The 16,844-nt window shown below is 41.8% G+C and overlaps 1 protein-coding gene across 45 annotated transcripts in view; it reads left to right on the plus strand.

Moving 5' to 3' along the window:
• Positions 1-16,844, plus strand: part of R3HDM2 (R3H domain containing 2) — a 223,684-nt gene that overhangs the window by 154,746 nt on the left and 52,094 nt on the right. For 44 of the 45 annotated variants that reach the window (XM_066369420.1, XM_066369422.1, XM_066369421.1 and 41 more), the window contains one exon: positions 15,937-16,136. In XM_066369420.1, coding sequence (XP_066225517.1) covers positions 15,972-16,136 — 165 coding nt within the window. In that variant the 5' untranslated portion in view covers positions 15,937-15,971. Of the gene's footprint in view, positions 1-7,398; positions 7,534-15,936; positions 16,137-16,844 lie in introns of those variants that run through there. The other variant, XM_066369397.1, reaches the window with a different exon arrangement.

The following is a 16,844-nucleotide window of genomic DNA, read 5'->3' on the forward strand; positions in this document are numbered from 1 at the left end:
TTGGTTTTGCGTCTCATTTGCATAATTGAACAACTTTCTTTGACTTGTTTGCTTTTCGATGTTCTGGTTTAATAAAAGAAAATCATATACTTTTTTTTATCATTTCATATTAATTTTTAAATATCCCCTAATTTTTGTGAGCAGTAGAAAGTGGGGACCAAAGCTATTTGTTGTAGCCAGAGATAATTACATAAATTATTGGTGAAAAGCATGCCAGGGAAAGTGGAATTAATTATAAGTCAGGTGTATTTTAGAATGTTAACGAGCACCATCGGGGATAATGATGAGTTCTTCATATCATTCTAATATCTTCATCTAATTTGTAATTATCTTTTCTTGGAGGAGGTCTGTAGCTGTGGGAAAAGCAATGGGGGCATATGGTATGTGGTGCAAGAATGTATTATTTCTTCATTTGGACATACTTTTTCTCTAAGTATAGTGGAGGAGAGAGTGGGGAGGGGAGTATAGAGAAGAGGACAGATATCATAGCATTGACTGTATGACCTGTGATTTGAGAATGTGAAGAATAAGAGCCAGACATGTGTTTTAATACTCATTTTAGCCTAACCTATGGTGGCGCAGTGGACAAAGCATTGACCTGGAACACTGAGGTCCCCTGTTTGAAACCCTGGGCTTGCCAAGTCAAGGCACAAATGGGAGTTCATGCTCTCTGCTCCTCCTCCCCTTTTTTTTCTCTCTCCTCTTAAAATGAAGAAATAAATATTTTTTAAAATTGTAATATTTCAAAAATAGTTATAGACAACTTACAAAGGTTAGCAATCTTAAATTAAAACTTTTAGCTCTGTATATTGTGTCATGGGAAGCTTCAATATTTTGATTTTAGCTAGGCAGCAATCCTCATACTCATCCCTCAGTTTGCTGGTATTAGTTTTTCACAGTTCAAGGATTTCTGAATTTCTCTACTGAAATGAAACAAGGCAAAATCTCCCGAGTTTCAAAGATCCCTTGTTTGTTTATTCTTCTTTTTTTTTTTTCTTTGCATTTTTCTGAAGTTGGAAACGGGGAGGCAGTCAGACAGACTCCTGCATGCGCCCGACTGGGATCCACCCGGCATGCCCACTAGGGGGCAATGCTCTGCCCATCTGGGGCATTGCTTCGTTGCAGCCAGAGCCATTCTAGCGCCTGAGGCAGAGGCCACAGAGCCATCCTCAGTGCCCGGGCCAACTTTGCTCCAATGGAGCCTTGGCTGCGGGAGGGGAAGAGAGACAGAGAAGAAGGAGGGGGGAGGGGTGGAGAAGCAGATGGGCGCCTCTCCTGTGTGCCCTGGCCGGGAATCGAACCTGGGACTCCTACACACCAGGCCGATGCTCCACCACTGAGCCAACTGGCCAGGGCCCCTTGTTTGTTTTTTTAATTTTTTATTGATTGATTTTTTTATTTAGAAATTAAATTTAATGGGGTGACATTGGTCAATAAAAGTACATAGGTTTCAGGTAAATATTTCTATAGCATATGAACTGTTGATTGCATTGTATGCCCATCACCCAAAGTCAAATCATTTTCGGTCACTGTATATTTGTCTCTCTTTTTGTGTGTGTGTGTATGACAGAGACAGAAAGAGGGACAGACAGACAGACAGGAGGGAGAGAGATGAGAAGCATCGATTCTTCCTCTCGGCACCTTAGTTTGTCATTCATTGCTCTACCACACGTGCCCCAACCAGGGGGCTACAGCAGATCGAGTAACCCCTTGCTCAAGCCAGCAACCTTGGGCTCAAGCTGGTGAGCCTTGCTCAAACCAGATGAGCCAGTGCTCAAGCCGGCAACCTCGAAGCCTCAAAACTGGGTCCTCCAAGTCCCAGTCCAGCGCTCCATCCACTGTCCCACGACCTGGTCAGGTTATTTGTCTCTCTCTACTCTCCTCTCCCACAACTCCCTCCCACTGTTAACCACTTCACTTTTATCTATGTCCATTGGGAGATCCTTTGTTATTTGCATAGATTCATTGTCATTGCTATTGACCTTTTCTCCACCATTCATTCTTAGTAAATCAGAGTGGCAGCATTTCTTTTTATTATTATTGATTTTAGTGGGGGGTGAAGTGATAAAGAAAGAAAAACATCAATTTGTTGTTCCACTTATTTATACACTCATTGGTTGATTCTTGTATGTGCCCTGAATAGGGATCAAACCCACAACATTGGTATGTGGAGATGACACTAACCAACTGAGTACCCAGCCAGGGCCCAGAATAGCAGCATTTCTTATTTGTCTATAGAGCTATTTGACAAAATTTATAGCAGTTTCTGTGGGAAATGATTTATTTTTTTAAAAAATAAGGGGTCCTGACCAGGCGGTGGCGCGGTGGATAGAGCCTCAGACTGGGATGCGGAAGGACCCAGGTTCGAGACCCCGAGGTCGCCAGCTTGAGTGCAGGCTCATCTGGTTTGAGCAAAAGCTCACTGGATTGGACCCAAGGTCACTGGCTCGAGCAAGGGGTCACTTGGTCTGCTGAAGGCCCACGGTCAAGGCACATATGAGAAAGCAATCAATGAACAACTAAGTGTCGCAAAGCACAACGAAAAACTAATGATTGATGCTTCTCATCTCTCCACTCCTGTCTGTCTGTCCCTGTCTATCCCTCTCTCTGACTCTCTCTCTGTCTCTGTGAAAAAATAAATAAAAATAAATAAATAAAAACCATGATCTTTAAAAAAAAGATAAATAAATAAAATAAGGGCCCTTATTTTTTTTAAGGTTTGCTCAGTGGTAGAGTGTTGTCCAGTATGTGGAAGTCCCAGATTTGATTCCCTGCCAGGGCACACAAGAGAAGCGCCCATCTGCTTCGCCACCCCTCCCCCCTCCTTTCTCTCTGTCTCTCTCTTCTCCTCCTGCAGCCAAGGCTCCATTGGAGCAAAGTTGGTCAGGGCGCTGAGGATGGCTCCATGGCTCCGCCTCAGGTGCTAAAATGGTTCTGGTTACAACGGAGCTACGGCCCAGATAGGTAGAGCATCGCCCCCTAGTGGGTGTGCCGGGTGGATCCTGGTCGGGCACATGTGGGAATCTCTCTCTGCCTCCTTGCTTCTCACTTCAGAAAAATACAAATAATAATAATAATAATAAATAAATTTTAAAAAATAAGAAAAGTAAGGGGAATCTCATAGCTCTTAGTGATAGAGTCTGTTGCCATGAAGTCCTGGATCAAATTGGCTGATCTGGGGGCCAGTGAGCAGATAGAACAATAGAACATAAACACATTATCATTTAATCTTGCAGAATTATTTACTCAGTGATATATGACATATATAGAGCTATGAAATAAAATGTTTCAGGAATGGTATATAGTGTTTTTCTCTTTCAGAATTTCTATTTACTATAAACACTATAATAATACATTATCTTCTTAATGTGATTTGATTGGAAGAAGATGTGGTAGAAAATATCTATCACCTATTGGGGAATCAAGCTGCTACTGCAGTCAGTTGGGCTTATGCCAAGTCTAAGTCAAACTCTGACTTAGACCAGAGGAGATTTGTCTTTATATCTGAAGTGGCCTTGCTTATTTTGGTAGCTTTAAAGCTGAGTCAGGAGTTGGCAGCTTTTTCTTAGCTTGTTTTTCCTTCTTTCTCTTTCACTCTGATATGGTAGATCCCTGATGATGTTACATTTATCTATCACTTGGTCTAGAGCAGCTTCTTAGCTGAAATTGCTTCTATGTTTTGTATTGTCACTTCCCTAGCTTGTTCATCTTTATTGACATAGGTCTAGGAGATTCCACTCAGCTCACTGTCAGTTCCTTGTCATAGCAGACCATAGATAGCATGTATCTTCTCCTATACCTTATTGCTTTAGAGACTGAGAATAATTCATTCATACAAAGAAAATTCCCCCTGTAGATTTTATAAATGGAAAAATCAAGAGTTATTATGTTTCTTATGTTTTACATCAGGGATACTTGAGAAATTATGGTAGGTTTTGTTTTCTTCCCCTCCAGTGCTCCCATGCTAGGCTTGAAGGGTTGAAAGAGACTCAGGAAGTCCATGAGTTTGTCCCCCTCTTTTGAGCTGTTGGAACCTCTATGAGTGAGATGTCAATTTTTCATTATACCATTGCCTTCTGTCCCAGAGGAAAACTAAGAAAGCAACTTCAGATTTATCTATTAAGCAAAGAGGTACAAAAGTCTGTTTAGTATCTGAATGAGTAACTTTTTGTGGGGGAGGCCTTAAAAAAGGAAGTAACATAAGGCTATTGAACCATTTATCTATTCACACATACAGTTATCATACTGTTTTTGGTTTTTGTCCTTTGTTTGGGCATTGTAGTGAAAAGAACATGGAAATATGGAATCAAGAAGACCTGGGTTTGAATCTGGCTCTTTATACATACTGTATGATCCTGAACAATGCACTTAATATTTCCAAATGTTAGTGTTTCATTTATAAAATGGAGATATTTTATAGCTTGAGAAGATCAAATAAGATACTCAGTATAAAGCCTGACCAGGCAGTGGCGCAGTGGATAGAGCATCAGACTGGGATGCGGAGGACCTAGGCTTGAAACCCTGAGGTCGCTGGCTTGAGCGCAGGCTCATCTGGTTTGAGCAGAGCTCACCAGCTTGAGTCCAAGGTCGCTGGCTTGAGCAAGGGGTTATTCAGTCTGCTGTAGCCCCCTGATCAAGGCACATATGAGAAAGCAATCAATGAACAACTAAGGTGCCGCAACAAAGACTTGATGCTTCTCATCTCTCTCCCTTCGTGTCTGTCTGTCCCTATCTGTCCCTCTCTCTGTCTGTCTCTCTCTCTGTCACACACAAAAAAGATACTCTATATAAAGGTAAAAAATGTGAAGTCATGAGGAATGACCCAGATTGAGTGGAAAGATGGCAGAGTTTACAAACCTAATTTTTGAACCCCAAAATATATCCCCCATTGACACACATTTTCTGAAGAGAGCTCTCAGATCTAGGCACCTCTCCCATCCCACACTTCACTCCCCTGAATGCTCCTGAATGTCCATCTTTAGATACCTAGAACTTTTGCTTTTGGATCATACACAGCTAGGTTGGAATCCTGGCCTTTCTCCTCTTGTACTAACTTGGAAAAGTTTTTAATTCTTTAGAGTTTCTTCACCTGAAAAAAGCCCTAACAAAGAGTTTTGATAGGATTAAATAAAGTAATGTTAGAAACAATAATCAGTGCGATATCACCTCACGCCTGTTAGAATGGCTATTATCAACAAAGACAAGTAATAACCAGTGTTGGAGAGGCTGTGGAGAAAAAGGAACTCTTATTTATTACTGGTGGGAAAGTAAACTGGTACAGCCACTATGGAAAATAGTATGGCGGTTCCTCAAAAAATTAAGACTAGATTTACCATATGACCCAGCAACCCCTCTTCTGGGTATCTCCCTGAAATTTTTTTTTTTTTTTTTTTCTGCAGCTGGAAATGGGGAGAGACAGTCAGACAGACTCCCGCATGTGCCGACCAGGATCCACCCGGCACACCCACCAGGGGCAACGCTCTGCCCACCAGGGGGCGATGCTCTGCCCACCAGGGGGCGATGCTCTGCCCCTCCGCGGCGTCGCTCTGCCAAGACCAGAGCCACTCTAGCGCCTGGGGCAGAGGCCAAGGAGCCATCCCCAGCGCCCGGGCCATCTTTGCTCCAATGGAGCCTCGGCTGCGGGAGGGGAAGAGAGAGAGAGGAAGGAGGGGGAGGGGGTGGAGAAGCAAATGGGCACTTCTCCTATGTGCCCTGGCTGGGAATCAAACCCGGGTCCCCTGCACGCCAGGCTGACGCTCTACCGCTGAGCCAACCGGCCAGGGCCTCTACCTGAAATTTTTGAAATATTTATTCACAAAGATACATGCACCACTGCAGCATTATTCACAATGGCCAAGACATGGAAACAACTGAAGTGTCCCTCGATAGAGGATTGGATAAAGAAGATTGGTACATGTATACAATTTTATACTACTTAGCCATAAGAAGAAATACTTCCATTTGTGACAGCATGGATGGACCTTGAGAATATCCTGCTAAGTGAAATAGGTCAGACAGAAAAAGTTAAGAACAATATGATTTCACTCATGTGTGAAATATAAAAGTAAGAACAAACAAGAAAAACAAACAAAAACTCATAGATACAACAGTACGGTGGTTACCAGAAGGAAAGGGGACGGGGAGTAGTAAAAGGTGAGGGGTGTCAAATGTATGGTGACTGAAGATGATTTGATTTGGGTTAGTGGGCACATAATGCGATATACAGATCATATATCAAAAATGTGCACTTGAAACCTATGCATTCTTATTAACCAGTGTCACCCCAATAAACAATTTTTTTTAAAGAAACAATAAAGTCATAGAAAGAATGTAGACTTTAGAATAAGTACCAGAGTTCTCTTGTCTGGCACTGTTACTTAGCAGTGCTGTGACCTTGGGAAAGTTGCATTAGTACTTGTGGTGCATATGATTTGAAATGCATAAAGAACCAGGTTTATAATCTTGATCAAAAAACATTAGTGCAGGCCCTGGCCGGTTGGCTCAGTGGTAGAGCGTCGGCCTGGCGTGCAGAGGTCCCGGGTTCGATTCCCGGCCAGGGCACACAGGAAAGGCGCCCATTGCCTCTCCACCCCTCCCCCTCTCCTTCCACTCTGTCTCTCTCTTCCTCTCCCGCAGCCGAGGCTCCATTGGAGCAAAGATGGCCCGGGCGCTGGGATGGCTCTGGTCGCAGCAGAGCGATGCCCCGGAGGGGCAGAGCATCGCCCCCTGGTAGGCGTGCTGGGTGGATCCCGGTCGGGCGCATGCGGGAGTCTGTCTGACTGTCTCTCCCCGTTTCCAGCTTCAGAAAAATACAAAAAAAAAAAAAAAAAAAATTAGTGCTTTTTTTAAAACTCCTAACTCTAATGTCAAAGAATGTTAGAATAAGCTTGTGCATGAGCACCTAAACAGTTCTGTTTTGTTTTTAACCTGCCATTTAACCCTATGGATGTTTGAGAGAGAGAGCAGGGAGAAGTGGGAAGCATCAACTCATAGTAGTTGCTTCCCATACGTGCTTTGACCAGGCAAGCCCATGGCTTTGAACTGGCAACCTCAGCATTTCAGGTCAATGCTTTATAGACTGCACCATTACAGATCAGGCTTTTCTCCACTCTTGACTCCTACGGGCATTTTTTTCTCTGTGTGTGTGTATGTGTTTAAATAAAACACAATTTTAAGCATTTAGTTAAGTTTTGACAATTGTAATATACCCCCATGTAACCAGCCACTACCCCAAATAAGGTAGAATATTTCCATCAATCTTGAAGGATTTCTTATGTTTCTTTCCAATCAATAGTTTATCCCTCAAACCCTAATGGTTTAAATCATTATAGGCTAGTTTTGCCTGTTCCTTTATTTTATTTTATTTTATTTTATTTTATTTTATTCATTCATTTTTAGAGAGGACAGAGAAAGAGAGGGGAGGAGGAGAAGGAAGCATCAACTCCCATATGTGTTTTGACCAGGCAAGCCCAGGGTTTCGAACCAGCGACCTCAGTGTTCCAGGTCGATGCTTTATCCACTGCACCACCACAGGTCAGGCTGTTCTTGAACTTGATGTAAATGAATTTATATTGTATAAATTTTTTGGAGGGAGATTGGCTTTCTTTTACTTACCGTAATAGTTTTTAGATCAGTCATGTTTTTGTGTATTTTGAATATACCCAGCAGTCCCCTCATGTCTGACTGGTGATGATTTAATCACTTGTTCCTTCCCAAACCTATTCCAGAAAGGAAACAGAATGACCACATTTGTCTAGCTAATTAAGATCCACCTCCTAGCCTGGGCTGTGGTGGCGCAGTGGATAAGGGGTTGATCAGGAATGCTGAGGTCACCGGTTTGAAACCCTGGACTTGCCTGGTCAAGGCACATATGGGAGTTGATGCTTCCTGCTCCTCCTCTCCACTTCTCTCTCTTTCTCTCCCTCTCTTTCCTCTCTAAAATGAACAAATAAAATCTTTTAAAAAAAAAAAAAGATCCACCTCCTAGGACTCAGAGATAGGGTGCCCTTCTCTGATCATGGATCCTCAGAGGAAGGCAGACACCGACACCAAAGGTTGATTCTTTTATATTGTTGGATAGTTTTATATTATATAGAATATACCACATTTTGTTTATTCATCCTCTTGAGCCCTTAGATTTTTAAACAATTTTAAAAATGTGGGTATCAATTAGGAGTACTTTACTCTCTCTCTCTTTTTTTTTTTTAGTGAGAGAGAGAGAGGGACAGACAGGAAGGGAGAAAGATGAGAAGCATCAATTCTTCATTGAAACACCTTAGTTGTTCATTGATTGCTTTCTCATTCATGCCTTGACCAGGGGCTCCAGCAGAGCCTGTGACCCCTTGCTCAAGCCAGTGACCTTGGGCATCAAACCAGTGACCTTTATGCTCAAGCCAGCAACCATGGGATCATGTTTGTGACCCCATGGTCAAGCCAGCAACCCCACGCTCAAGCTGGTGAGCCTATGCTCAAGCTGGATGAGCCCGTGCTCAAGCTGGTAACCTCAGGGTTTTAAACCTGGGTCCTCTGCATCCTACACCAATGCTCTATCCACTGTGCCTCTACCTGGTCAGGCAGGAGTAATTTACTCCTTTTTTTTTTTACAGAGACAGAGTGGTAGTCAGAAAGAGGGATAGATAGGGACAGACAGGAACAGAGAGAGATGAGAAGCATCAATCATTAGTTTTTCGTTGCAACACCTTAGTTCATTGATTGCTTTCTCATATGTGCCTTGACCATGGGCCTTCAGCAGACCAAGTGATCCCTTGCTCAAGCCAGCGACCTTGGGTCCAAGCTGGTGAGCTTTGCTCAGACCAGATGAGCCCACACTCAAGCTGGTGACCTCGGGGTCTCAAACCTGGGTCCTCCACATCCCAGTCCAACGCTCTATCCACTGCACCACTGCCTGGTCAGGCTAATTTACTCTTGATATACAAATTAGTAAAGGAATGGAAAGTTTACAGATATTTTGTCAAAAGGTATGTCAGAATTTTTAGCATCTAGTTATTGTTTTCTTGCTTGTATTCTTTCTACTTGGCCATAGGTTAAAAGGGAGAACATGAAACTGCCCTGTTTCTGAGTGTTTTCTATATAATGTATTCTTTTTGGCCCAATGCCTAGAAAGTTGTTTATAGAGTTGACGGAAGGATCTATAATCTTACTGTGCTCTGAAAGGTACTTACCTTAGCAGTCAAAAAATTTATGGGGACTATGCAGTATTCTCCCTGAAAATTGCCAAATCTTGGCTCCCAGTCATTGTCCCCTGCATCATCTTATTTCCTCATTTCCTCTACTTGCCCACCACTTTTGACAGTCCTGTTTAATACAGCTTTGAGCCCACTCACTGTCCTCATGAGACATTCTACCTTAAAACTGTGCTGTTTGCTTGGATGAAATGTACAGTGTGCACAAACAGATTTTAGGGAAGCACAAATCTAGGCTCTCCTGGGAGCTTAATGTATTTGCTTTGGTCTAGTCAAGTTGTATATGAAATAGTTACTTTCTTCTCCCACAAAAAAACCTCCCAGACCGTAATTTCCTCTCTATACTAAAACATAAAGAGTGGAAATTATTTCTCTTCCTTTTAACCCTTTTCTACTGGCTTTAGTCTCACTTTTTATTTTTAAGGCTTTTTTTTTAAGTAAATAAATTGTCTTTTCCCTGAGCTGCAACTTTTGCTTTTGTTTAGGTCCAGAAAATTTTGTTTTCAGGAATCCTTATGCTCTAAAAGTGAGAGCCTTCTGCATAGGATTACAGGACTGGAGATAACTGTAGTTAAGTTATTTTGGAGAATGAAAGAGCACCTCAGCTCAAGAAATTTGGTTTTGAGCTCAAGGTATCTTCTGATGGATCTTGATTCTAGAATAGTAACATTCTGACCCCTCATTACTAGCCCTTTTTAACTTGAGGACAGCTTCTTTTATCCTAGAAGCAAAATGGTGAAGATGCTTAAGACCATGAGATAAGAAGACCTGATTTAAGAAGCTGAGAATGTTTCGAAAAGGAAGATAAAGTTGTCATCTGTAAAATACTAACATGGAAGTGAGATTAGGCTTGTCCTTTATGACTTGCACAGAGAACTAAATTGATGCTAGTAGAAGGAAGTAACAAGAAGATGAATTTTCCTCTTTATAAATAAAGTTTGTATCTAGAAGACTTTCCCCTCACTAGAAGTATATACAAGCAGGGTCAGGACAGCCAATTTTTTGTTACTGATGATTCAAGAACCTGATGGTAGAGAACTATGGTGCAGAAAATGGATTTCAGTCTCCTTCCATTTATGAGATTCCATGATTCCTTTGTATCTTTGGTAGCAGTTTCATTTTCTTACCTGTTCTTTGATCATTTGTCCCCTTAGTTAGCTGCAGCAGTATTGCATAAAGGTCAAGAAGGCACTAGAGCCATATTTTCTGACTTTGAGTCACAGCTCTTGCATATACCAGTTTTATACCCTTAGGTAAATTAGTTTTATGCCCTTAGGTAAATTATTTAATTTCTCTGTGCCTCAGTTTTCTTATCTGTAAAATAGTGAAGATAATATGTATCTCATAGAATTGTTGTAAGATTATATTAAATACATAAAACACTTTAGGCTAGTGCCTGACGCCATGTATATACTCCAAAAATTTTAGCTGATTAGTATTATTATCTCTGTTCCTGTCAGTTATTTCTACTCATGGATCTGGGCTTCTCTCTCTGTTCCAGATACTTTCTCTTTTTTTTTTTCTTTTTTTTTTTCTTTTTTTTTTGTGACAGAGACAGAGAGACAGAGAGAGGGACAGACAGACAGGAAAGGAGAGAGATGAGAAGCATCAGTTCTTTGTTGTGGCACCTTAGTTACTCATTGATTGCTTTCTCATATGTGCCTTGAGGGAGGGGGCGCTACAGCAGACCAAGTAACCCCTTGCTCAAGCCAGTGGCCTTGGGCTCAAGCTGGTGAGCCTTGCTCAAACCAGATGAGCACATGCTCAAGCTAGCGACCCCCAGGGTCTCAAACCTGGGTCCTCCATGTCCCAGTCTCTATCCACTGCGCCACCACCTGGTTAGGCCCAGATACTCTCTCTTAACATACCCATTATGACTGACTCAGGATACTTTTGTCTAAAATGAACTCTAAACTAAGTCAGAATGGCTTACATGATAAGATATATTATGACCTCATGTAACAAGAGCTAGGGGGATCCAGGTTGACTAATTCAGTGCCTCTCTGTACCACAGAATCAAGGATCCAGGTTTATTCTCAATATATTGGTACAGTGTTGCCACAGTCCAAGCATCATCTGCTTACAAGACCACCTTCAGCAGAAGATAACTACCATTTTTTAGTGGCTTTTTAAAAAATAATATAGTAGGAAGCTATTCTTTGAAGCCACCCACTTAGCAAAGTTTTCTTATGTCTCACTGCTAATAAGTCACTTGTCCCTTCCTGAATCAATCAGAAAAAGGAAAAAGAATTACCACAATTGGCTTAGCTAATTAAGGTCCACCTCCTAGGTCTCAGGAATATGATCCATCGCTTTCCATGATTATGTGTCTTAGAGGAGGGCAGACACCAGAAGAAAGTCTGGGCTAGATGGATGAGTGTGGGAGAAAGAGGAGATTTGGGTAGGCAGCCAGTATACTGTGCTACTATACCTTTTCCTCTGCTGCTTCCTTTTTTTCTCAGAGTAAGAATTACTTTGTTTTACACAGCTGTTCAAGAGGCCGGTGATCTCAGTGGAAATGACTCAAAATTCTTAAAATGAATGTATTAATCACTGTTTTACGGATGTCTTTAAATATCTAAAGCTCAAATTCTTCTGTTCCTCAGTGAATGAAGGAAATCATTTGGCTCCTTAAAACTTGAGTTGGAATATATGGCCCTATTCCACATATGGCTGTTAGGAAAAATCATTTTTTGTTTAAATGGTTCTTTCCTTAGTGCTCTTGCTAAGAAACAGTGCTTGAACATTTTGAAGGTAGTCCAAGTATCCAAATAGTTGAGACTTTTATGACCCATATGTGAAGAGAAGCTGCAAAGTTTTCATTCTGATTTGAAGAAATATTCCCATTTGGTAACTGAAGCCCATCTGGGAAGAACAAAAAATCAGCTGCCTTAGATTTTTCTATATTACCTTCTTTTTCTTTCTCTCGCTTCAATTTTTTCAGTTTTGTTGAGACATAATTGACATAAGCTCTGTGTACGTTGAAGGTATACCACATAATGACTTGACATACATAATATTATGAAATGATTACCATAATAAGTTAACATCCATGTCTTTATATAGTTACAAAAAAATATTTTTCCTTGGCCCTGGCTGGTTGGCTCAGTGGTAGAGTGTCGGCCTAGTGTGTGGATGCCCCAGACACACAGGAGAAGTAACCATCTGCTTCTCCATTCTGCTCCCTCCTCCTTCTCTCTCCCTCTCTCTTTCTATCTCTCTCTCTCTCTCTCTTCCTCCTCCTCCTCCTCCTCCTCCTCCTCTTCCTGCAGCCATGGCTCAATTGGTTTGAGCACATTGGCCCTGGGTGCTGAGGATGGCTCCATGGAGCCTCTGCCTAAGGCTCTAAAAATAGCTCAGTTGTGAGCATGGCCCCAAATGGGCAGAGCATCAGCCCAGAGGTGGGTTGCTGGGTAGATCCTGGTCAGAGTGCATGTGGAAGTCTGTCTATCTCCCCTTCTCTCACTTGGAAAAGAAAAAAAACATTCTATTTCTTTGTCATAAGAACTTTTAAGATCTACTTAGACTCGTACCAACTTTCAAATACACTGTATAGCAGTGTTATTTATAGTCATTATACTGTACATTACATCCCTAGTACTTCTTTATAACTGGAAGTTTGTACATTTGACCACTTTCATCCAATTCCCTCATCTCCCTACCCCTCAACTGCTTTTTTTTGATAGAGTAATCTGTTTGAGTCTATTTAAGCCTAAAAAGAAAAATATTGTTCTGTTATATAATAAAATAAGTAAACTTAATTTTGTGTGACTCTAAGGCAGATTTAGGATAAAGGTTGAAGCAGTTTATAGCTTATGATAGGGTACAATGTTTAAGAAATAGTGAGGTTATCTGTCCCGGGAGTTTTCCAGGAAAGGCATACAAACCTCTCTGGAAGTTACAGAAAGGTGCTCTTCTTTGGGGACATGGGGGAAGATTGCATGAGACCATATCTAAGAACTCTTCCAATCTGATCATTATTGATGTTTTCCAGCTAAGAGATATGGAGAAGGCATTTACTGAGTTTTACTATATTTCAAATGGAAGAGAATGGAGGCTTTGGGAGGGGTATAAATATATGTGTATATGCAGTTCTCAGGTACAGCCAATGATCCATAAAGCTCTGTAGATGATAAACTTTTTATAGAAGCCTCTAGGTACTGAATCAATTAATCAAAAAATAGAATATCAGCCATTTTATTTTATTTTATTTATTTATTTATTTATTTTTTTGGTATTTCTCTGAAGCTAGAAACGGGGAGAGACAGTCAGACAGACTCCCACATGCACCCGACCGGGATCCACCCGGCATGCCCACCAGGGGGCGACGCTCTGCCCACCAGGGGGCGATGCTCTGCCCCTCCGGGGCGTCGCTCTGTTGTCACCAGAGCCACTCTAGCGCCTGGGGCAGAGGCCAAGGAGCCATTCCTAGCGCCCGGGCCATCTTTGCTCCAATGGAGCCTCGGCTGCGGGAAGGGAAGAGAGAGACAGAGAGGAAGGAGAGGGGGAGGGGTGGAGAAACAGATGGGCGCCTCTCCTGTGTGCCCTGGCCGGGAATCGAATCCGGGACTTCTGCACGCCAGGCCGACGCTCTACCACTGAGCCAACCGGCCAGGGCCAGCCATTTTATTTTGTAGTCAGTTTTTCCCCCACTATTTCTCATCTTTAAATTCAGCTGTAGACTATGATTGTATGAATAACTCTCTGGCCTTTTAAAGGGAATTTATCTAGCCCTATGCCAACTGAGTCTCCAGGCAGCTGCTCAAAAACCGCCACAAGGTGAACAAAGCAGTGATCTTGCAGACTGTCTAACTTATGCCAGGATGAGGTTACCTGTGCTTAAGAGCCTCTGAGTCTCAACCTTTAAACTGATTTGAAGAAAGAAAAAACATCTAGTGTGACAGTTTTCTGAAAGCATTGCTAACTGTTTATTTGTTTGTTTAGCTCATTTCTAGGGCCACACGGAATAGACATGATGTTTGGGAGGGTTTTCAGTCTTATCCTTTTAAAGGAGGAGATAGTATTCAGGATTAAAATACAGTCATTAACCATGCATGTAAGGAGAAACCTCTACAAACCATTGTTAGAAGTAAGCATGTTTGACTCCAGTGGTTGAGGACATAAATCTATGTATAGAGCATTAACTTATATGTCTGAGTGTGTGTTGACTTCGTTACAGGAGTTCCCAGGTAGAAATAGTAAGTGATAAACAGCCCACCACCTCTGCACTACAAATACTCAGTCACTGGAATGCAGTAGGATGACTGAGCCCAAATAGTGAATAGCAAAGGAGAGATTCTCTCTTCCTCCATGGAGATACCCAGTGTTTCTGAAGGACAGATGACTGGACTGCTCTTCGTACCTTTTCACCTTGCTTCAGATAAAGGAAAAAATCCAAGACTCTATAACCATTGTTTGATTTTTGATAGGGCAGATGCTTGAAGTTGGTAACAATGCTATGGTTTGTGGGAGCTGTGGATGTTCTCCCTTGAGAAAGGACAGTGGTCCTCTTCAGTAGTGAATAGAGCTTTAAAATATATTTTGTCTTCCTGGAGAGTCTAGTGATTAACTCTTTGAAGTGCTCAAACTGAGAATGTGTGCAGATTTCTGTAGGGGACAAGGGAGGGAAATAAATGCCACGAGGATTCATATTACATTGCTTTACAGCTGAGTCCTGGTGAATCTCAGCATAACTATGCCAAGTAAAAGAATCCAGATAATGTATGATTAAAATTCTAGAAAATAAAGCCTGACCAATGGTGGTACAGTGGGTAGAGCATCGACCTGAGACGCTGAGGTCCCAGGTTCAAAACCCCAAGGCTCTTAGCCCCCTGGTCAAGGCACATATGAGAAACAATCAATAAACCACTAAAAGGCTGCAACTACAAGTTGAGAGAGCTTCTCATCTCTCTCACTTCCTGTCTGTCTCTTGCACTTGTGTAGAAAAAAGAAAAAATTCTAGAAAATACAGATGAATGTGTACTGACAGCCAATCATTGGTTGGCTGGGGAAGGTGGGGAAGGGCCGAAGGACTTACAAAGGATCAGGAAGAGTTTTGGGGTGATAAATGTGCTTACTTTTTTTATTGTGGTGATGGTTTCACAGGTGTATGCATGTGAAGCCATCATAACATTTTAAATATATGCAGGTTAGCATGACCAGGCAGTGGCGCAGTGGATAGAGCGTGGGACTGGGATGCCGAGGACCCGGGTTCAAGACCTCGAAGAGGTAACCAGCTTGAGTACAGGCTCATCTGGTTTGGGAAAAGCTCACCAGCTTGGACCCAAGGTCATTCACTGGCTTGAGCAAGGGGTTACTCGGTCTGCTGAAGGCCCACGGTCAAGGCACATATGAGAAAGCAATCAATGAACAACTAAGGTGTCACAACGAAAAACTGATAATTGATGTTTCTCATCTCTCTCCGTTCCTGTCTGTCCCTATCTGTCCCTCTCTCTGACTCTCTCTGTCCCTATATAAATAAATAAATAAATAAATAAATAAATAAATAAATAAATAAATAAATAAATGTGTGCAGGTTATTGTATGTCAATTTTACCTCTATAAAACTTTTTTAAAAAAGGAAAATAAACAGATCTAAGAGCAATGTTCATCAAAAGACTCCTTTCTGGGTTAGAGAGAGGCTGCTGAAGGCTTGTATGTGAAATACAAGTCTTGGATGATATGTTAAATGTGGATACATACCTCCTATTTAATGCATTTGATGTTTCTTTAGGAGTCCATAGAGGCAACTGTATTCTATTGAAGAAGATGTCTAACAGTAACACTACTCAAGAGACTCTGGAAATAATGAAAGAATCAGAAAAAATACTGGTAGAAGAATCTGTTAACAAAAACAAGTTTATATCTAAGATTCCAAGTAAGGAAGAAATTGAGAAAGAGAGTGAAGATACCACTTTGCGTCAGGAGACTCAGGTAAGGATTAGAAGTACATCGTATGCACATGCTTTGTACCTGAACAGAAGTGTCATTATAGGTGGTGTTGAGGATCTATAGGAAGCCAGTCATTTATATGAATACTTAATTCTCCTTAAAAACCCAATTTCAGCTCTCAAGAAATATATCAGTTGGTTAGAGTGTTGTCCCAAAACACCAAGGTTGCAGGTTTGATCCCCAGTCAGGGCACATACAGGAAGTGACCAATGAATACACAACTAAGTGGAACAACTAATGACTGCTTTCTCATATGTGCAGTCATTCTGTTGACCTGGGGCAACAGAAGAGTAAGTGACCCCTTGCTCAAGCCAGTGACCATGGGATCATGTCTATAACATGCTCAAAGCTGGATCAACCAGTGCGCAAGTCAGCAACATTGGGGTTTTGAGCCTGGGCCCTCTGCATACCAGTCCTGTGCTCTATCTACTGCACCACCGCCTGGTCAGGCAAAATAAAAGTATTTTTTAAAAAGAGAAATATCACCTTTCATTTTTGTCATAGACTCCACAATGAAGTCTAAAGAAGACAGTGAAATCCCTAATCCATTTAGATCTAAGTTGCACTGGTTCTTGCACATTTTTCTTTTAAGGTGAGTGGAGGGGAGATAGTGAGGCAGACTCCCGCATGTGCCTAGATCAGGATCTACCCAGCGACCCTGTCTGGGGCCAATGCATCAAAAACTAAACT

The sequence above is a fragment of the Saccopteryx leptura genome, chromosome 2, assembly GCF_036850995.1.
Source record: "Saccopteryx leptura isolate mSacLep1 chromosome 2, mSacLep1_pri_phased_curated, whole genome shotgun sequence".
Classification (NCBI taxonomy): domain Eukaryota; kingdom Metazoa; phylum Chordata; class Mammalia; order Chiroptera; family Emballonuridae; genus Saccopteryx; species Saccopteryx leptura.